Consider the following 20,095-nt stretch of genomic DNA (forward strand, 5'->3'; position numbering starts at 1 on the left):
GGCTCCTGCCGTGTCCTGGGGCGAGGGCAGTGATGCTGCCGGCAGCCCGGGCCCAGCGCCGCATGGGGACCCGGCTGTGACGGCTCTGCCCCAAGCCCCCGTGCTCCCGGCGGTGGCAATAGCAGGGGGGGATTAGCAGGCAACAAGGCAGAGATTGATTAAAGCAGGGTTAGCCGAGATTAGAGGATCACGGCGGATAAGCGGGAGATTGCCAATCAGCGGGCCGGGCGCTGGGGAGGGGGCTGCGGGGCGCTGGGGAGGGGGCTGCGGGGCGGCATCCCTCGTCGCGGGCCAGGGGTGCCACGCAGAGCTGCGCCCACGCCCCGCCTCGTCACAGCGAGGGGACGGCCACGGGGACAGCGGGAAGCCAGAGCGCACCCCCCGGCGGCACCCGGCTTCTCACCCGCACGCAAAGGTGTGCAGTGCACCGCCCCCGCCCCCGCACTGCACCCCCCGACACCGGCATCCCCCTGCACTGCACCCCCTGCACGCCCCTAACACCTGCACCCCCTGCACTGCACCCCCTGCACGCCCCTAACACCTGCACCCCCTGCACTGCACCCCCTGCACCCCCCCCGGTAGCTGCACCCCCCCCCCCAGACCTGCACCCCGAGACCCGCACCCCCTGCCCCGCACCCCCCGAGACCCCGCTCCCCCCGACTGCCCGCCCCGCCCTCGCGCTGCGGCCGGGCGCTCTCTCCATCCTCCCTCTCCACCAATCAGCCGGCTCGGTCCCGCCCTCCCCGCGCTCCTACTGGCCCATCCCGCTTGGGCTCATCCTCATACGATGGAGCGGGCCAATGAGCGCGGGCGCAGGGCGAGTCCCGACGCTGGCCCCGCCCTCGCGCGGGGCACGCCGGGAGCTGTAGTCCGGCGGCGGCGGGGTGGCGGCGGGCGCGGCGGCTCCGCACTACGCGCCCCGGCGGGCCCCGCGCCCGGCGCCGGGGGCGGAGCGCCTCAAAAGGCCGCGGGCGGCGGGGCCCGGCCGCGCTCGGGGTCACCATGAGCGGCAGCGGGGCGGCCGAGCGGGAGGAGTTCGCGGCCTTCTTCCCGCAGATCGTCCGCGATCTGACGGAGGGAGGCCTGGGCCACCCGGAGGTGGGCGACGCCGTGGCGAGGCTGAAGGAGGTGAGGGGCGGGGAGGACAGGCCGGGGTGGGGGGCGGCGGGCCCGGCGCTGCCCCCGCTGCCCGCTGTCCTCGCTGCCCGCAGGTGCTGGAGTACAACGCGCCGGGCGGGAAGTGCAACCGCGGGCTGACGGTGCTGGCCGCCTTCCGGCAGCTGGCGGGGCCCGAGCAGCGCGACCCCGAGAGCCTCCGGTGCGCCCTGGCCGTCGGCTGGTGCATCGAGCTGGTGAGAGCCGGGGAGGGCGGCTGTGGGCGGGTGTCCCGTGGGGCGACCCCCAGCCCTAACCCGGCTTCTCGTAGTTCCAAGCCTTTTTCCTGGTGGCTGACGACATCATGGACGCGTCCCTTACCCGGCGAGGGCAGCTCTGCTGGTACAAGAAGGTGAGAGCGCTCGGGAGGGCCCTGGCTGCCGGGGCGCCCCGTGGGGTTGGGGTGTTGTGTGACATCTCTCTGCTCTCCTGGTGCAGGAGGGGATTGGGCTGGATGCCATCAACGACGCCTTCCTCCTTGAGTCGTCTGTCTACCGGCTGCTGAAGAAGTACTGTGGGGAGCGCCCGTACTACCTGCACCTGCTGGAGCTCTTCTTGCAGGTGAGCCTGACCCCTGTGTCACCCTCCTGCAGGCTTACCCTGGGGCTGGACCCTTCCTGGAGGGTTCATAGAATGGTTTGGGTGGGAAGGGACCATGAAGACCATCCCGTCCCCTCCCCTGCCCTGGGCAGGGACACCTCCCACCAGCCCAGGTGGCTCCAAGCCCCGTCCAACCTGGCCTTGAACCCCTCCAGGGATGGGGCAGCCACAGCTTCTCTGGGCAACCTGGGCCAGGGGCTCAGCGCCCTCGGAAGAAGGAATTTCTTCCTCACATCTCATCTCAATCTCCCCTCTTTTGGTTTCAACCCATTCCCAACGTCCCGTGGCTCCCCTCCCTGCTCCAGAGTCCCTCCCCAGCTTTCCCGGAGCCCCTTGAGGGACTGGAAGGGGCTCCAAGGTCTCCGCGGAGCCTTCTCTTCTCCAGGCTGACCCCCCCCAGCTCTCTCAGCCTGTTAGGGAGGCAGGCCTGGGGACTGTTCCTTAAGTCCCTGGGCCATTCTGCTGGACTCACACCCTTCCTTCAGACTTGCAGAGGAGCCGAAATGGGGCTTGGGTTTGGGGTTTTCACTGTGCTGTGGGGACTGTGTGAATAAATCCTTTCTCTCCTCTTCAGACTGCCTACCAGACTGAGCTTGGGCAGATGCTGGACCTCATCACTGCTCCCATTTCCCAGGTGGATTTGAATCGCTTCAGTGAGCAGAGGTAGAGAGGTAGAAGGGGACAGAGATGCCAGCCGAGCTGTGGCAGGGCGGCTCTGCTTGCGGTCCCCTCCAGGCTGTGTGAGAGAGACAAGGGCTTGCTGAAATGCTGGTCGCGCCCTCCAGGCCTCGGGCAGCAAGCCTTGCTCACGCTGTCGGAGCTTGGGGGCTGGTTTGGAGGGAGCTGCCGCTTTTCTCCTGCTGGCCCTCATCCGCGGAGCCCTGGTGGGAGGGGAAGGCCTGGGCTTTGTCACTGAGTGAGGTTCCTCTGCCGCAGGTATAAGGCAATCGTTAAGTATAAGACAGCGTTCTATTCCTTCTACCTGCCTGTGGCCGCTGCCATGTACATGGTGAGTTTTACGGAGACAGTCTCTGGAGGGGCCTGACCCTCGATCTGAGGCTGTTGAGGAGGGCAGGGGGGTAGGAGATGGCTGGAGGGCGGGTGGAGGGCGGGTGCTGGAAGGCTTTATTCCTTTTACCTCCTCTTAGACTGGTATTGACAGCAAGGAGGAGCACGACAATGCCAAAGCGATCTTGTTGGAGATGGGTGAATTCTTTCAGATCCAGGTAGGAGGTGGCTCCCTGTCCCTCAGGGCCTGTAAGACGCTGGTTGTGGCGCTCACATGCCTCCGTCTTTGTTCAGGATGATTACCTGGACTGCTTTGGGGACCCGGAGCTGACGGGGAAGGTTGGCACTGATATCCAGGACAATAAGTGTAGTTGGCTGGTGGTGGAGTGTCTCCGTCGGGTCACACCAGACCAGAGGCGGATCCTAGAGGTAATCAGCCACCAGGCTGTTAAACCCCCTGGAGAAGGGGGAGAGGCGGTGTGGACTCCATCGCCCAGGGCATGGTGTAGAGGGAGCGTGGAGTGCTGTAGTGTACCCCTGCCGCCCTGTGCTGCTGCCAGGCTGGGAGAGGGCTTGGTGGCTGTGAGTAGAGCAGGGCGGTAGCAGGGAGAACAAGAGGCGGCTTCTGGCCGTAAGCTTGACCTCAGCCTGGCTTATTCTGGGGTTTTCTCAGGAGAACTATGGATGTAAGGAACCCGAGAAGGTGGCAAAGGTGAAGGAGCTCTATGAGGCTCTGGGCATGAGGGCTGCGTTTCAGGAGTACGAGGAGAACAGCTATGGGCGCCTGCAGGAACTGATCGGAAAGCACGCCAACCGCCTCCCCAGGGAGATCTTCCTTGGCCTAGCTCAGAAGATTTACAAGCGGCAGAAGTGATGCTGGGCCTGTCCGTGGACTGCTTGGCCTTTACAAAGGGGGCCCGGTGGGGTGTCCCCCCGCCACGCTGTAGCTGCCTGGAGCCGGTCCCTGCCCCGCCATGGGGAGCGGGGGGGCGTTTGTGGGGGGCCGTGGATCATCTGCCAGCCCTTGTGTCAATAAACATAAGTTATTGTGGGTGCGTCGCTGCCTGCTGGGGCCGGGGATGCGGGGGGGGGTGGTACCGGAGCACCGCCCCGCGGGAGGGGCGGGGCCGGGGCGGCTCCCGGGCGGGGCCGGGGCTCCTCCACCCCGCAAGCCGCATTCGCCGCCGCAGCGCGACGAGGTGAGCGGGGCTGCGGGGGCTCCGTGGGGCTGGGGGGAGGCTCGGTAGGGTGGGGGAGAAGCTCCGCGCAGCGGCGGGGTGCTTGGTGCCGGGCCGGGGCTGCCCGGGGCCGGGGCTCTCCCCGCGGCGGGGGAAGGGCCGAGCGATGCGGCGGCTGCCGTGTCTGCGGGGCCGGGCGTCTCCTCGCCGTGCCCGGGGCTCGGGGCCGGCCGAGCCGCCCCCTCCCTCGGCTGGGGTTTCAAGGGCGTTTTCTCCTTGGCGGCGCCTCTGAGATGCTCCCGACCGCCGGGACCCGGCGGGGGGAGTTCAGCCCTGCTGCGGCTGCCTGGGCCGGCCGGAGCATCCCCCCGAGCACGCTCAGGTCGTGCCCCGGGGACCAGCCGCCGGCGACCGGCCGCAGCCCCTGCCCAGCCGGACGGGCCCGAGCTGCGGGACAGCCCCTCTCTGCGGGGCGTATTCCCGCCTCTGAACCCACCGGCCCCCGCACCGGTTCCCTGCAGCCGTCCATTCCCTGCTCCGTGGCTGCCGCAAGGTCACTGCCACCCCTCTCACCCCCTCCGTTGCCCTCCGGGTTTGTGCTGCCGTGTTCTCCCCCGCCGACTGAAAGGGGTTTGATGTTTGCAGGGAGCTGGATGGTCTGAAGAGAGGAGCTGTGGGGGTCTCTCTGAGGAGCCCTGGCGCATGAGCAGCATCATGCTGGCTCCCAAGAAAGGCCTGCTGTGCAACCTCAACCACATCCATCTGCAGCACATCTCCCTGGGGCTGCACCTCTCCCGGCACCCAGAGCTCCAAGAGACCTCCACCTCCGTGGGTGGAGGAGACCAGACCGGCTGCAGCGACTGCGCGGAGAACTGTGAGCAAGTGGATGCCAATTCCAACAATCCCTCCTTGAAATGCCGGTGTTGTGAGTCCCACGCTCAGGAGCCGGTGACGTTGGGTCTCCAGAACCAGGCAACTCAAGAGGATTTCCCCTACCTGCATGCTGGGGAGGAGGCGACTTCCCCTTGTGATCCCCCTTGTGATCTGGCTTCCTCCTCCTCCTCCTCCTCCTCTGTCAGTAGCTGCTCGGATTTCAGCTTGGATGACTCCCCGGTCTCCGTGTACTGCAAGGGGTTCTCCAGAGAAGGGTCCCAATCCCCTGAAAATCAGCCCAACGTCATTCCCATAGAAGACACCCAGTTGTTGGCTGACCAGGGGAGGACGTGCGATGGAAGAGACACGAACCTCAACCCCCTGCTGCTCCAGAGATCAGACACCTTGGCTGGAGCGAGCCCGGACAGCCTCTGCAGCAGCACCTTGCTTGATTCCCAGTGCGATGAGACCTTTCCCAGTGCAGTCGCGCAGGAGACCACCAGCATCTGCGCCGACCTTGACCCTAACTGCAACTCCCTCCCCAACCCCGATGCCACGGCTCCGGCACTGCCATCCCCAAGACGATGGGATTCTGGTCTGAGCAGAGCTCCTGAGCTGCAGCCCCGAGCTGGCAGTGTCCCCCCGCCCGTGCCCCCCCGGCCCCGAAGACGGCTGCAGGTTCTCAATGCGCAGAGGGCAGAGCAGCTGCTCCTGCCCGTAGAGCCGGAGCCTGGCTCGGGTGACCTCTGCAGAGATGCGGGCAAGAAGACCATCACCTCCTTCCACGAGCTTGCCCAGAAGAGGAAGAGGAACACCGCTGGGCCCCCTCCTGCCCAGGCCAGGGCTGACCGGAGCGACTGGCTGATCGTATTCTCACCTGACACAGAGCTGCCACCCCCCAGCGAGCTCCTCTCCAACGCCACGGGCCAGGAGCCAGCCCGGCCCCAGCTCCAGCACGACTGGCCGGCAAAACCACCCAGCTCCAGGCAGAGAGAGGTGACCACGTTCAAGGAGCTGCGGTACCGCAGTGCCTCCAGCAAGCCCAAGGGCCAGCCAGCCGGCGAGCGGGCAGAGCTGGTGGCATCTCAGCACCCGCCTGCACCCCTCGAGGTGGCCATAGGTGGCGACGGCGCAGGCTGGGTGCCACCTGCGCCTCTGGGCGCACACTTGCTGGCACCCATGGAAAGCCACCAGCCGAAGAGGAGGCGATCCCGGCCGGGACTGCAGCCCATCGCAGAGGCGCAGCTGGGGGCCGCAGAGGAGGGGGGGGCCGCCACCGGGAGAGACGGGGCTGGGCTCCGCCTGTGGCAAAGACACCCCGGTTCTTCGGAGGCTCGGGGGACCCGCTGGGGACCCCCGGGTGTCGGGGACGGTGGAGAGCAGAGACGAGCCCTGCAGGGAGGGTGAGTTTGGGTGCCCTGGGCCGGGTGCGGGGCGGGGGTGTCGCCCTTTAGGGGACCCAGCGGGGCGGGGGGGGGGGGCGGCGGCCGCGGGCTCCTCGCTGGCCGGTGCCGGTGGTTTTGTCCCGGCTCCGTGCGGGCAGGGCCGGCCCCGTCCGCGCCCCCGCCGGGGGACACACGGCCCCGGGGCCGCCCGGGGCCGGGCCGGCCGCGCCTCACCCGCGCCGCCCGCCCCGCTCCGCCCGCCGCGGCCTCCGGCTCCATGACCGAGCGCGGCGCGCCGGGCCCCGGCGGGGAGCGGGCCGGGGGCGGCGGAGCGGGTCGGGGGCGGCCCGCGCCTCCCGCGGCGGCAGCGCCCGGGCCCCGCTCGGTCCCGCCGGCCCCGGCAGCGCCCGCCGGCGGCGGAGAGGCCGGGCCAGGCCGCGCTCACCCCGCCGCCCCGCTCTCTCCAGCCAGGCCCGCCGCGGGGAGCACGGAGGGAGCCCGCCGGCCCCGCGGGGAGCAGAAGAAAGGTAACGGCCCGGCGGGGGCGGGGGGGAGGTTTTTCGGAGCCGCCGCCAGGCCCGGCGACGGCGGGGGGCGACCGAGCGCGGCGAGGGGGGGGGGGTGGCCGGCGGGGGCTGGGGCGGGGAGCCGCGGGGCCCGGCCCCGGCCGCCTCTCGGCAGATGGTGCTGTGGAGCCGGCCGACGGGGCTGGGGCGGTCCCGGCGTTTTGCCAAGCCCGGGAGGGCCCCCTCCCGCTCCGTCCCGGCCTCGTCCCTTTGGAAACGGCGGGTCCTTCATCCCGGCGCCTGAGAGCCGCGGGTTGCCATGGCGACAGCCCGGGATGCTCCGTTCGCCTGGGCCTTTCCCGGCCGCTCCGGGCCTCGGTGTCCGTCCAGAGCCGGGGGGCCGTGGCTGGTGCGGGGCCGGCTCAGCCCCGTGCTGCGGCGGTGGGGCCGGGCTGCCCGGCTGACATCTCCCTCTCCCTTGTCCCACAGCCCTGCTGGTCGCCATCAGCGCCGCCGTGGATAAGGTTATCGCCCACTTCAGCGCCGCGCGGAACCTGGTGCAGAAGGTGAGGGCCCGGGCTGAGGCTCGGGCCGGGCTGGGGCGGGCAGGAGCGAGGGGCGGCCGTGCAGGAGGCCCTTGAGGAGCCCCGGGGGAGGTGGCGCCATCCCTCCCTACGGGCTCAGGGTGAGGTGCTGCCATTCCCCTCCCTCTCCCCGCCTTGTGCCTCCCTACATCAGGCCCAGCTGGGAGACAGCCGGCTCAGCCCAGACGTGGGCTACCTGCTGCTGCACACCCTCTGCCCTGCGCTCTATGCCTTGGTGGAGGACGGGCTGAAGCCGTTCCAGAAGGATGTTATCACAGGCCAGAGGAAAAATTCCCCCTGGAGAGTGGTGGAAGCCTCTGTGAAGACAGGTTGGTGTGAGAAACACGGTCCTGGAGGCGCTGGCGTCTCAAGGTACCCGGAGTCCTTTTCCAGCCTGGGCTGGGGGAGGATGCGCGCCCAGAGCAGCGACTGTGTGGTGTATCCCGCAGGCCCCAACGCCCGCTCCCTCCACTCCCTGTGCTGGCACGTGGCCAGGCTGGCCCCTCTCAGCAGCGCCAGACAGAAGTTTCATGCCTTTATCCTTGGCCTTTTGAAGTGAGTATCGGGTCCCGCTGACCCAGGCGGTCCTTGTTGCGACGGCAGGTTGGAACAGCGTCCCAAGAGCTCTAACTTGGGTTCCCTTTGTCTTGTTCAGCATTAAGCAGCTGGAGCTGTGGATCTCTCACTTGCAGAAGAGCCCAGGTAAGGACACAGTGCCCAGAACCCTCTCCTACTTCCCGGGGTGATAATCCCATACCCGTTCCACGCGCAATAGTGGGTAAGGGCATCGTTTTCCGTGGTGCATCTTCAGTACAGCTCTTAGCAGGAGCTCGCCTGACCTGCTAGGACAGACCAGCTGGCCTTGAGAGGGGGCTGCGGGCATTTTAGAGATGTCCAGAGCTGTCCATATCTCGTAGGTGTAATCTCCGTGCTGTATTCACCCACGGCCTTCTTTGCCCTGAGCCAAGGCCCTCTTCCCCACCTCGCCGACGAACTGCTGCTGCTCATCCAGCCCCTCTCGGTGCTGACTTTCCACCTTGACCTGCTCTTTGAACACCACCACCTCTCCATGGACGTAAGACCCTTGTCCCGTCGGCTGGAGTCACCTCTGTCGCCCGCCCATCGCTCTGCTCAGGCTGTGCAGCCTTCTCCAGAGGGCCAAAGCGGCGCTGCGGGGGCCAGCCTGGAAGATGAGACGCCCCCCGATGCTCTGGGGAGGGTGGCTGGTGCAGAGGGCAACGCAAGGGCCCAGTCCCAAGCAGCCGTGCGTGGGCTCATCCCTGGCCCCGAAGTGGGGGCTGCCCTGCAGCAGACCTTCCAGCACGTGCTGCGGTGGGGCAACCAGCTCAGTCGTACTTTCCTGGGAGCTGACAGCTCCCCGGAGACCCACAGGCCCGAGGCAGGCCCTCGGGATGCTGGGGCTGGCTGGTGGGGCCAGCTGAGCCAGGCTTCCAGGATTTATGCTGCTCCTAGCAAGGAAAAGTTCCCCTTCGTCTGGTGGACAAAGCTGCGGATGGCTGCGGGGGATTCCAGCCCCGGCCAGGCCGCGCGACCCCAACCGTCCGTGAATGAGCCTAGAGGCACGGAGCTGCAGCTCCTGCAGACCAAAGCTGGCCCTGAACTCCCCGCTCCAAAGCCCAGCAGCAGTGCCGACACCTCTGGGACCTCTTCCCCTGAAGACCTCATTGTGCCTGCTGGAGCTGGAGCACCCACCAAGCTGGATGATCCCGCTGCTGGAGAGAAACTCCTGCCTGTTTCCCCGGAGCCTTGGGCGAACAGGAATCAGGCAGCACCTTCTGACCCAGAGGCGGATGGTCCTCCTGGTCCTGACAAGGGCAGCTGGCTGGGCCGGCTCTTTGGGGCCACCAGCCCCTCTGCCAGGAGCTTCCCGCCCAGTCCTGACGCCATCTCAGCTCGGTCCAGGTAAGACCCGGCGTGGGCAGGGGGAGAAGCAGTACCTCCTGAGGACAGGTAGCAACCAGAGCGTCCGCCATGGGGCTCGCTGGCCTCGTGGGGTGTCTCGTGCTGCCCATTATCCGGGTTTCGTGCTGGGACTAGCGCACGTCCCAGCTGCTGCCGCCTTCCTTCGCATGGCATCAGTCCTTTAGAGGAGCAGGAGCTCATGGCGGAGGCTGGGTGGTGTTTGATAAGGGCCTGTCTCAGCGCCCAGATCGCCCCAACAGTCTGAGCAGGATGGGTGGGAAAAGCTTCCCGGACAAGCCTATGGCTTCCTTTGCTTTGTGTCAGGAGACCTTCCAGCTGGCTGTCCCCCAGCGCACGTGTCCTGGCTGTGGCAGTGAAGGGGCTGGCGGCTGAGAAGAGCCCTGCTCAGGAGGAGCCGGAGAAGAACTCGTCTGTCTCGCCGCAGGCCCCCAGGTGACGCAGGGCACTGCCGTGGCTGTGGCTGGGACGCTGCTGGTGGATTTTTCCTGGTGGGGGGGAGGGGAAGCAGGGGCTGTTTCCAGACGTAGCCTGGAGATCCTCAGTGCCTTTCTCGGGAAAGGCCGGCACCACTCCTTGCTGCTAACTTGCACCTTGACTGCTCCCCCCCGGGGATTTCCCCCATCTCCTGCTGAGCTTTGGGTGAACCTGTGTTTCTGCCTAGCTGTGGTCAGTGGTTTTTCCCAGACGTTTTTCTGGGGGAAAGTTGAGCGTTTTACTTTCCCTTGTGCGCTTTCTGGATTCATAGCACCTTGTTTGGAGCAGCCGTGTTGGCAGCTGACCAAATTGTGGCAGGTCAGAAAAGCTGTCGTCGTCCACTGGTGCTTGCGCAACGTCTGTCCAAGCAAGTGCGGTGGGCGAGCGGCCATCCCACGCCACGTCTGGCCACCTCCCTCCTCCCCAGCCCTGTCCCGGCTCTCCCCGCCACAGCTGCACAAGAGCTGCTCGCTCTGCTGCAGCTCTGAGGGTTGGCAGGATGGAGTTTCTCCACCAAACCCATCCTCCAGTGGCATCTCTGCCTGAGGAGGGGGGTCGCGGGGGTTGCTGGTGCCACACGTGACCATCAAAACCTCTCCCAAGAGCTGTGGGAGCCTCTCCCGGTGGTACCCGGGGTCCCCGGGGAGACGAATCCCCGATGGCGTTTGTTGTGCAGGGCGGTTCGGGCGCTGTGTGACCACACGGGCGCTGCTGACGGTCACCTGAGCTTCCAAAAAGGGGACATCCTGCAGCTGCTCTCCACCGTGGATGAAGACTGGATCCGCTGCTGCCATGGAAACAACACTGGCCTGGTTCCTGTCGGTTACACGTCTCTCATTTTGTGAGGAGGCGGAGGAGACCTGAGGAAGCGACTGAGCTCGCCGAAGCAGATGCCACCTCCGGGAAGGCCCATCTCCCGCCACGGCTTCACCGCCTTCGGGGCTGGCAGTCCTGCAGGGGACCCTGCCCTGGTCCCTCTCGCTGCTGCTCGTTCGCATGATGTTACTGTCTGCCGCGGGTGCACCCCGTGAGCCACTGCTGCGCGTGTCCCCGCAGACCTGCTGGCACTTCACTGTGGCGCCCGGTCGGGAACTGCTCTTGCTCGTGTTTCCTCAGCTGCTGCCCACGTCTGTGCGGGGGGAGGGAAGGGCCCCGGCCCCGCGCGGTGCTCACGGGCCTGTGTGTTGTCTCCGTGCTGTTGTGTCCCGCCACTACTGCCACCTCCACGTGCCCTGCTCTGCCCCGTGGCGGGGGCTGGTGGCCCAGGCTGGCCCCAGCTGCTGCTGTGCAGTCCCAGCATTCTGTGAATAGTTGTAACCACGGGAATAAGCTTATTCCGGGGGGAAGACTGGAAATAAAGGTTGTGACTCACGTGTCCGCAGGTGCCAGTGGATTGTTGCAGGGTTGGGGTGGTGGGTGCTGGAAGTGGCCGCATCTGGGTGGCCCTGGGTCTTCAGCGCGTCGATGCTCTCGGGGGGGTCTCCAGGAGGTGCCAGGCCCGCGCTCAGCAGCCCGAGGGCGACTCTCGCCCCCAGAGCTTGGTGCGGGGCTGAGCCAGAAATAACCACGGAATCGTGCGTCGCTCCGGCCGGCAACCGGCCCTGCGGGCTTGGAGCCGCACAGCATGGGTGAAGGGAGGTGTGGGGCTGTTCAGCTAAATTAAACTCATCTTTTTACTGAGACATAGGATTTCAGTAGGGGCTGGATGGCTTTTTTTTCCCCTCCCCCACCAACTTTTTCTCGTCACTTGTGATTTCACACAACGCTGTTTACATTTCGTACTGGGCTCCCCGGTAAAAGATAGGCGGGCGCACGCCCCAGCGAAGGGACGCAAGGCAGTAGCCGCGTGTCTCACGGGCAGCCTCTGGGCCGTACTCTCCCCTGGGGACCAGGAGCCACGTGTCAGCCTCCCGGTGGCAAAGGTCCCCAAGCGCCAGCCACCAGCCCGGGTTCTGCTTCCAGGGTAAAGCCGCTCTCGCTTTGTTCCGTTTTCGTTTTCATTTCTCTCTCTGGAATTTTTACTCTCAGATAAGGGACTTTATAGCTTAATTGGAATGTTATTTGGTTGCCTTAAGTAGGTTTGATTGAATTCCACAGCTGCCTCTGGACTTTGAAATGGGGTCAAGCCAGCAGGAGCCGAATCCAGGTATTTTTTCAACTCTTTTTTTTAATAAATAAAAGCACTACAGTCCTTAGCATGGTGTCGCTAGTTGAAATGGAAGACAAGTGTACGGGTCAAGCATGGCATTTTAATGACCAGGGGAGTGCATGTCCGAGGTCGTTAGTGCCGGCCTTGACAGAGGGCATCACAGGAACCGCGGGGTTGAAAAGCCTGCGAAAGGCTGGTTTGGAGGGACGCCACGTTCTCCGTGTCCTGCTGGTCGCTGAGAGGCAGCGTCAGGACGAAGGGCTGGGACGGGGCCGACAGCACAGAACGCTGCTGAGCCGTTCCAGCCTCCCGGCCTTCTCGGAGAGGGAGGGAATGTGCCCCAAGTCCCAGCTCTGGGCCGACTCCGGCCTGGTTTCAGCGGTGGCACCCGCGCTGCCCCCGCGAGACGCGGTAACGGTGCTGACAGCGCGTACCCCAGCAGGCGCGGGAGGCGACGGCTCGAGGAGCCAGGGGTTCTTATTCGGGGACCAGCACAACGCTTGCAGATGGGACGGTTCACGTACCCCCCGGCCCTGCCACCCGGGGCGGCCGCGACGCTGCTCCTGTCCCTCTGCGCGTACGCCGCCATCCTCCCTCCTGCCACGCTCTGACCAGCGGAACCAGCAGCGTCACGTCCAGCCCTCCCAAAATGCCACCCCCCCCGGCAAAGGGGCACCTGCAGGAGGAGCCCCGGGGCAGCGGCCGTGAAGGGTCAGACCGAGAGAGGAGCGGCCCAGACAAAGCGGCACGAAAAGAAAAGCCGGGACGTCAAAGAAAACCCCACAAAAGTCATCGATAGGAAAAGATTTTCCATTTAATACTAGACTCTCTCAGGATTGAGATGCAGGCTTTTTATGCAATTACATCCAATGTTAAAATTGGTAATACATAATTTACAAAGATTAACATCAAAACAATGATCTATTTAGATATGCTTTGTAAAAAGGAAATATATTAGCAGCATTTATTTTCAGCAATCACACAGCCTACACCCATGCAGACTAAGAGTTCATATCTATTTGCAATAATGTAGTGCTTCCTGGTCTTAAAACAGCGATCCTGGTGACACACCGGTCTTCTCATTATTATAAAATAACCGAAAAATAAAAAAAGTCATTAATTTCTACACCAGTAAGAAAAACAATTCTTTGCACTTACCTAACATTTGATTGTCTAAAAAACATTTTGTTTAGTCTTTCAACAAAAGAAAGATAAAATGACAGAGCTAGTGTCTCGCTTCTGTACGCACTTTATTTTTTAAAAACTTTTTAGTGTTTAACACCATTTGAGACAATGATTTCTGTTTTAAACTAAATGAGACAACTCAAGATTTTGGACATGCGATATTCCTACTACACGCACGAGTATTTTATACTCAGGGTTCCTGGTACTGTACAGTGCTTCTCTACAGTAAGAAAATATTCCAAACTATTTTCTTATTTCTTTTTTTTTTTTAATAAAATATTTTTTCTCAAAGGGTTTTTTTCCTTTCTTTTTTTTTTTTTTTTTCTTCTTTTTAAATCAACACGTAAAAGTTAATGGAATGAGTCATGTTCCACTAAGAGTAAAATAATTATAATAATAACAAGAATGTACATTAGGACGAGCTTGGTCCATTAAAAAGGAACATGTAACTACCGTATTGCTTTACATCCACGCAGCAGATATATACAACTTGGCACATTAAAAACTGGTTTTCTTATAAGAACATCTAAAACAGGACTGTATATGCATATGTACGTCCGAAAGACAAGAAAGCAAAGCCATTTTCAAGGGGCAGCGTACGCTGAGCACCCCCTCCCTTCGCCACAGCGCGGGGGCTCCGCGGGCCGGGAAGGTGGCGGGGCGCGGGCAGGGTCCCGCGGCAGCGCCTCGGGGACGTCGCGGCAAGCGCCGTGTCCCGCAGCGGGAAACCGGCGCCTCGGCTGTTGCTTTCGGGAATAATACTTTTCACCAGGGCAGAGAGAGAGGGCGGCGCGAGGTACGCTGTCTCTTAATTTAAGAGACGGACATTTTAAGCTGTACAACCAGAACACAGGAATAGTGTTAGCAGTTGATATATTCTACAGTTCACAACAAATACTCGCTCTGAATACTGCTTGACGGTTCATGTAGTGAAGGTTTCCTTTTTTTTTTTTTGCCTTTTCTTTTTCTTTTAACAGATTTTAATTTGCACAACACACTAGACGCACGAGAACCACAGCTTATCAAAAAAACCAACAGCAATGGTGTCGTCAGGATTTGACTCGCTTTATAAAATTTCTCTGCAGAAAAAAAGTGAAAAAAATCACAGCCCGCCCCCTCCCCCCTCTCCGACGCAGAGCAAGTGCCTCAACCAGCCGACTCCTGCCGCGCTCCGCTCCGAGGGGACTCTGGAGTTTCTCCTCGGCACAGACCAAAGGTACAGGCGTGCACCGGCCGTTCCACGGCGAACCCTTCGCACGTTTGGGTACGTTTCTCTCGTCTTGGAACTTGTGCAAACCTGAGGCCACAACTTTAGGGCAGCCTTTAATTTTAAGCCACTGGGTCTTCACCCCCCGCCCCCCCCGGTCTGGTTTTCACTCACTGCCGTGGGCCGCGGCGGTGCCAATGGTACCTTGTACAACCACAGGTTACTCGGTGAACACGGGGAATATTCTCATCAGAGTAAGCCAGTCCTTATCCTTCCTACCTCCCCATTTTTTAATTCTTTTTTTTTTTTTTTTTTTTCCTCTTCTCTCCTCTGAGTGGGAATACCAAGCAAAAATAAATTAAATTTGACCATCCTGGACAATGACCACGAGGTTTTCCTCAGTACCTAACACCAATACAAGGCACGCCCAACAACACACACACCATAAGAGCACTGCAGAGCAGGGCAGGGCGACCTGCCAACCCAGACGTCTAAGTGCTAACTGTTTGTATATTTGTCCGTTTTCTGCTGCTCTCTTTTCCTTGGCTGGCGCAGAGGAAGTTGGGCTCCTGCCCTCAGTCCTCAGCAGACCTTGCGGCAGACTCCAGACTGCAGCCTCCTCTCGCGGCATCACTTCCTGAAGCTGCTCTCCGGGATGGTGAGAGTGCGTCGCCTCAGCTTTCTTCCTGATCCTTCCTCCAGCAAGTAAGTGACATCGATAGCTGCAACAGACCACAGGCTTTTGGTAAAAAGCGGCGATACGGGCAACAGGTTTCCTCTTTCCCTATCCATGGCTCTTTCAAGGATGTTTCCACCCATAGCGATATTCGAAATTCCACCGGACGCCTTGTCCAGTTTGAAACTGGGCCTGCTTTGAGTCATGTTTGGACCAGGTGACCTCCAAAGATCCTTCCAACCTCAATTATTCCATGAGTCCACCATTATTTTGCACTAACTCCCGGTACACGAAAGAGACAGGACCGACCCCATCCTCGGCCCGGGAGGCTGGACGGGGCTTGGAGCAGCCTGGGCTGGTGGGAGGTGTCCCTGCCCAGGGCAGGGGGTGGGATGAGATGACCTTCAAGGTCCCTTCCCACCCAAACCATCCTACGAGTCTAGGCTTCAAATTAAAAACAGAGATAAACTTAACCCCTGCAACCGCTGCACCCTTATTCTGCAGCTTAGACAATACCTCCAGAAGTTACTTAGAACCCAATGGAAAGCTCATTAAAGGTCAAAAGAGACTTTCCAAATTCTCTTCAGTCTTTCTTTGCGTGCCTGTTGTGTTTCTCAGGTGTAAGCACGGAATTATGGGGGGAAATTTGTCTTTAGAAAGTTTTTGTTGTTACTAAAAATGTTACACAAAACACAATGTCAGTCTTAAGAAATTTCCTTCAGATTTAGCGGAAATTGCTACTGTTACAAAAGAAAACATTGCTGCAAAGAAAACTAATTATTAATCACGTCCACTGGTAATAAATTCATACAAAAACATTTATTTTATCAACAGGGTCTGCAGCGAACTGAAAAGAAACCTGTAGAAGAAAAGCTACTGTGTAATCAGAACACAGAATCTCACCGTTTTTCCCTGGGATTTTCTCTAAGAGGTTTAGCAGGATTTGATTAAGCCTCTCTCTCTGAAGGTGCCGCCTTTCCTCTGGAGTGCACAGCTGCCTTGTGTCGGAATTGCTTTCTTCCACCTTTTTATCGGTTTCGCAGGTCTCACCAGAGAGCGCCTCTTTTTCCGGCTCCTCTAGGCTGGGCATCTCGCTTGAAGCTTGGTCTTGGTTTCCCAACACATCCTCAATGGGCGGAAGAGAATCTTCTTCTTGGTTTAAGTCTTTAATCTGTGGTTTTGAGCGATCTGTTTTCCAGGACGATCTAGCAGGAAAAGAAGGGTTTAAATACACAGTTTTTCAGACGCTCACCTGAAAGGCCAATTACTAGTGAGCGAAGACGTCCCAGCAGGCAGGGGCCTTTCTGGAGTCTCAGTCGCTGGACTTGAAACACGCATTCGAACCCTCTAGTTACTGTCGGCGGGAGGCTACATTCCCATAACCTCGTCTGCATAATGTCAAATGCAGTCTCTTAAAAACAAATGGCTTTTTCATTTCCATTCTAAAGGTTTTTCTCTTCCAAAATAGTTGAGCTCAGCACTTACGGGTGTTTTTCTGCAACAGTCTGGGCTCTTGATGGGTATTTTTAAAGAGAGTGCATTAGCCCTGGCCCTACAACGGGCACTGCTCAGGGATCCCTCTGTTCATCCCTCTGTTCATCCCTCTGTTCATGGATCCCTCTGTTCATCCCTCTGTCCATCCCTCTGTTCATGGATCCCTCTGTTCATCCCTCTGTCCATCCCTCTGTCCATCCCTCAGTTCATGGATCCCTCTGTCCGTCCCTCTGTTCATCCCTCTGTTCATCCCTCTGTTCAGGGATCCCTCTGTTCATCCCTCTCTTCAGGGATCCCATCTCCCTCGGCGCAGGGAGGCCGATGCTCTTGTCCCGGGCTCTGCCGTCTCCCCCACTCAGCTGCTTTTGCTGACTTTCGAAACGGCTCCTGTACTCTTCCTTACGTACATTATTACGGAACACTAAGGCTGCTTCTATATTCTGTCCCTCCTCACTTGTTCCCTTATATCTCTTCGAAAGTTTAGAGGACTGCTTTCAATAATTTACATTTATTTCCACAGCCCCCAGGGGAAATGGGCAGGAAAGAGCGGACACCTGACAAACCAATGGGATTATCTCACCTCTTCTCAACGAACAATCTGGTAGATAAGACTCACCTGCCTCCATTTCTCTTGTAGTTGTCTGGTACATAATGAGGCTGTAACAACAATAAAGATTTTGGTTAATACCAAATAAAATTCACAGTGGAAGAAAGTGCTGGTCTATCAAATAGTCTGGAAGTACCAACACAGGACTCGCCTACCTGACCCTGGAAATGCCAGTGCACCGCTGGCGAATCTCACACATCGTATGAATTCAAAGGAGAAGGCTTAATCATGTAATAAGGATATATTAGAGCCAGATTTATTATCTAATCCTTCATATCTGTTAAATAAATTTCAAGCCATAGGCCACCACGATAAAAATCATCTTTGCTTTCTGCGCAGCAGAAGTTCGGAAGAATCTCTAAACTCACTACAAAAACGTCTCTGCTTCCAGGAAGAAAAGTGCTCCCTTGCAAAAGACGTATCGGATCCAACACCTCCGTGCTCAGGGCCAGAGCCGCGCTGTGCGGGACGTGCGCAGCCAGGAGCCGCTACTGCTGCGGAACAGGGGAAAATGAGGCAGGGAAAAGACCAGGTACGCAGACGGAGGGTGCTAAGGGAAACCGTACTTCCCCATTTTGCTGCCTGCCTGTCTGGTGGGGTTTTGATAAGACATCCATTTTCTGTGAGAATTATATATAAAGTAAACAGCGTGTCATTTGATAGAGCAAGGGAACGGAAATGGGAAAATGCTCTTTTTCTGTATTGGGAATCACTCCTCAAAGGTACTGCTGAAAACCATTTTTTAAGCAAGTTTATTAAGACACAGTAATTAAACCAAAGGAGAGAAAGCCTAACACAGAAAAGCTAACACACTCACACCGGACTAAATGTTGTGTGACTCTAAAACACATAAATTTATTTTACAGTTGCAGAATTGCAACTGAAAAGTGAGTTTTCAGGCTCCTTTCACTCAGGAGTGGCTTAAATGAAATGAGCATCTAGATTTCAGTCAGAAAGCACAGACTCTAAACTTACACATCACCATTCATTCAGTGTATTTTAACTGCATATTCTCTGTTTTAAGTCACTTTTTCTTCCCAAGCTTGCTTTCTAGCCTACTTTTCATCCAGACTGTCTACGCTTCTATGCTTAGTTTTACCAAGCCTCATTCATAAACAAAGAGCCGAGGGCTTTCCAAAACCACGTCCAGTCTTCCACTAAAAAGCAAGGCAGCTAAGGGAAGAAACACTTACTGAAAAGTCTCTCTTGGGCGTGAGTTTCTTGGGGAAGTGGTCAAAGGCGTAGGGCTTGGTGCAGACAGGGTACCGATTCCGGTGGATCTTGTAGAAGAGATGGGCTGATTTATCAAGGCGGTAATCACAAATATACACATCCTGCTCCTTCACACCTTTTGGCCGCCCTGCCGTTTCAAAACAAAGCACAGAGGAAAGAACGTTCGTCAGGTTCAAGAGGATTCACGGTATGGAAGAACAAGCCACGCACAGTGCCGGAGAGGGGGCCGTCGGAGCTGTGCTGTGGGATGGCAGGCATTCTTCTCTGTTCTCCTCCATTCAGAATCGTAATAGTGGACACATTGGTAGTTCAATTTAAGAGGAAAACCTGTATGCCCTAATCAAACAGTACCCAAACTTTTACAAAAATCATCACCAACTGCCATCATTTTCTCTTCCCTGCCGACCACAATCCCACCCCGGGTGCTGCCTCTTCAGTACCGGCCCTCTTAAACCAGAAATCACCGTCCCCGTGCTAAAGCAATAGCGCGTCTTCAGCTCCGATACCCTGTAAACATTGGCTACAGCCTTTTAACAGCAGTTCCTATTTTAGGGTACTTCCCAAATTATTAGAAAGGTGTATCGTATTTATTTCCTCATCCCGTTAAGTCTCCTTACCTTTGCAGTAGGTGTACAGGTCAAGAACACAGCACGTTCCCACCACAGCCTCTAAGGGGATAATTTCATACAACGGCACCCGGAAGAGCTCATTGTGGTAAAACTTCCGAGAAGGGGAATGATGCGTTTCATGTGGACGGAAATAATGATGACCAAATGCAAACCGCTCCTCTCTGTTTGAAGGTGTAAAGGTAAGAGAAAGAGAGAAACAGAAGGAAAAAAAAAAAAGACGACTATTTCTGTAAGCCCGTGATACAACTTTAGTTAATGCTTTAGTTAATGCCTTCCACACAATTTTGAATTATCTATCTTGCACTTCTGTTAGGAAAAGCGAAGTCACACAAATATTACACGTTCAACTTGATTCCCTTCCGTAAGTGGAAATACTCCTAGTGTGATTTTTACGAACACAGCAGACTTACTGCGCCGCTCTCTACGGGGCAGATGCATTTAATCACGTTACAGTGGCTGAGCAAGTCAGCGATGGTTTAGCTGAGCCGATTCAGCCGTCAGCGCGTATTCTCAGCCTGTTCCAACAGTGAGGAAAGTGCATCAACTCGTATCTCTTAGCCCCTGCCTAAACCTCCAACCTCACACGTTTTTACTTTGCAGCTGTAGAACACAGGCAGAGACGAGCGGGAAATCGCCAAGCCTTTGTAACCGAACCACGTTCACTCCTGCATTTTTAAGCTATGACAAGGTTTAAGCTTCCACAGAACTACTGTTCTTTGACAGGTAGGTGTAGGGGATGTCTCAGATTCAAAAGATGCCTTGAACGTACTTCTCATTTTTCCAGAGTTTTTCAATGCGGAAAATATCGAGTTTCTCCCTGTTGATGTGGGACAGCAGCCGGTACGACTGCCGGACAGGGTGTCCATCTGGAGTTCTACGGCTGTCTCTCATCAGGTAAACACAATCACCTGGCAATAGGCACAAAATACACACCTGTAAAGAACTTTTCATGAGTCCGGCACACCAAAAATAGAGGAGCAAATGGCTTCATTAAAACTAACACGACAGAGCTACTTAATGCTGAACTGTAAAGACTGATGCAAAACCAAGGCAGAACCCGCAAAGGAGGAAAGGTTACCGTGCTCGCCTTCACAAAAGCTTACAGCAAGAACTAAACATAAACTGAATCGTACGCCCAGACTGAAAATACCAACAGGTAACAACACATCATGGTAAGTTATGGCAGATCATAAGATATTTAAAAAATG

The 20,095-nt window shown here is 58.2% G+C and overlaps 3 protein-coding genes across 9 annotated transcripts in view; 2 read left to right on the forward strand and 1 right to left on the reverse strand.

The window, feature by feature from the left end:
• The first annotated feature begins 941 nt into the window (after positions 1 to 941).
• Positions 942 to 3,814, forward strand: FDPS (farnesyl diphosphate synthase). The gene is made up of 9 exons (XM_054182929.1): positions 942 to 1,128; positions 1,212 to 1,352; positions 1,427 to 1,507; positions 1,594 to 1,716; positions 2,330 to 2,418; positions 2,692 to 2,764; positions 2,904 to 2,981; positions 3,058 to 3,192; positions 3,437 to 3,814. The coding sequence occupies exons 1-9, from the start codon at positions 1,003 to 1,005 to the stop codon at positions 3,635 to 3,637; spliced, it is 1,047 nt and encodes a 348-aa protein (XP_054038904.1). The 5' UTR covers positions 942 to 1,002; the 3' UTR covers positions 3,638 to 3,814.
• A 107-nt stretch (positions 3,815 to 3,921) lies between these two features.
• On the forward strand, positions 3,922 to 11,076 carry RUSC1 (RUN and SH3 domain containing 1). Its single transcript, XM_054182877.1, is given in 11 exon segments — positions 3,922 to 3,962; positions 4,587 to 6,082; positions 6,084 to 6,217; positions 6,667 to 6,726; positions 7,195 to 7,271; positions 7,444 to 7,618; positions 7,739 to 7,844; positions 7,945 to 7,991; positions 8,207 to 9,212; positions 9,537 to 9,665; positions 10,384 to 11,076. Coding segments are annotated over 10 exon segments (3,342 nt in total). The 5' UTR covers positions 3,922 to 3,962; positions 4,587 to 4,643; the 3' UTR covers positions 10,553 to 11,076.
• A 1,572-nt stretch (positions 11,077 to 12,648) lies between these two features.
• ASH1L (ASH1 like histone lysine methyltransferase) overlaps positions 12,649 to 20,095 on the reverse strand; it is a 64,602-nt gene continuing 57,155 nt past the window's right edge. For all 7 annotated transcript variants that reach the window (XM_054182951.1, XM_054182950.1, XM_054182957.1 and 4 more), the window contains 6 exons: positions 19,657 to 19,795; positions 18,876 to 19,048; positions 18,219 to 18,385; positions 17,035 to 17,075; positions 15,828 to 16,129; positions 12,649 to 14,970 (listed from right to left, as the gene is read on the reverse strand). In XM_054182951.1, the coding sequence (XP_054038926.1) occupies positions 14,879 to 14,970; positions 15,828 to 16,129; positions 17,035 to 17,075; positions 18,219 to 18,385; positions 18,876 to 19,048; positions 19,657 to 19,795 (914 nt within the window). In that variant the 3' untranslated portion in view covers positions 12,649 to 14,878. The remainder of the gene's footprint in view (positions 14,971 to 15,827; positions 16,130 to 17,034; positions 17,076 to 18,218; positions 18,386 to 18,875; positions 19,049 to 19,656; positions 19,796 to 20,095) is intronic.

The sequence above is a fragment of the Rissa tridactyla genome, chromosome 23 (assembly GCF_028500815.1).
Source record: "Rissa tridactyla isolate bRisTri1 chromosome 23, bRisTri1.patW.cur.20221130, whole genome shotgun sequence".
NCBI lineage: Eukaryota > Metazoa > Chordata > Aves > Charadriiformes > Laridae > Rissa > Rissa tridactyla.

What these genes read in the sequence shown, in the direction of transcription:
- FDPS (XM_054182929.1), top strand. Translation starts at nt 1,003, where the DNA reads ATGAGCGGCAGCGGGGCGGCCGAGCGGGAGGAGTTCGCGGCCTTCTTC. An exon ending in TCGGCTGGTGCATCGAGCTG is followed by an intron (nt 1,353 to 1,426) that starts GTGAGAGCCGGG and finishes GGCTTCTCGTAG; the next exon opens with TTCCAAGCCTTTTTCCTGGT. An exon ending in AATCGCTTCAGTGAGCAGAG is followed by an intron (nt 2,419 to 2,691) that starts GTAGAGAGGTAG and finishes CCTCTGCCGCAG; the next exon opens with GTATAAGGCAATCGTTAAGT.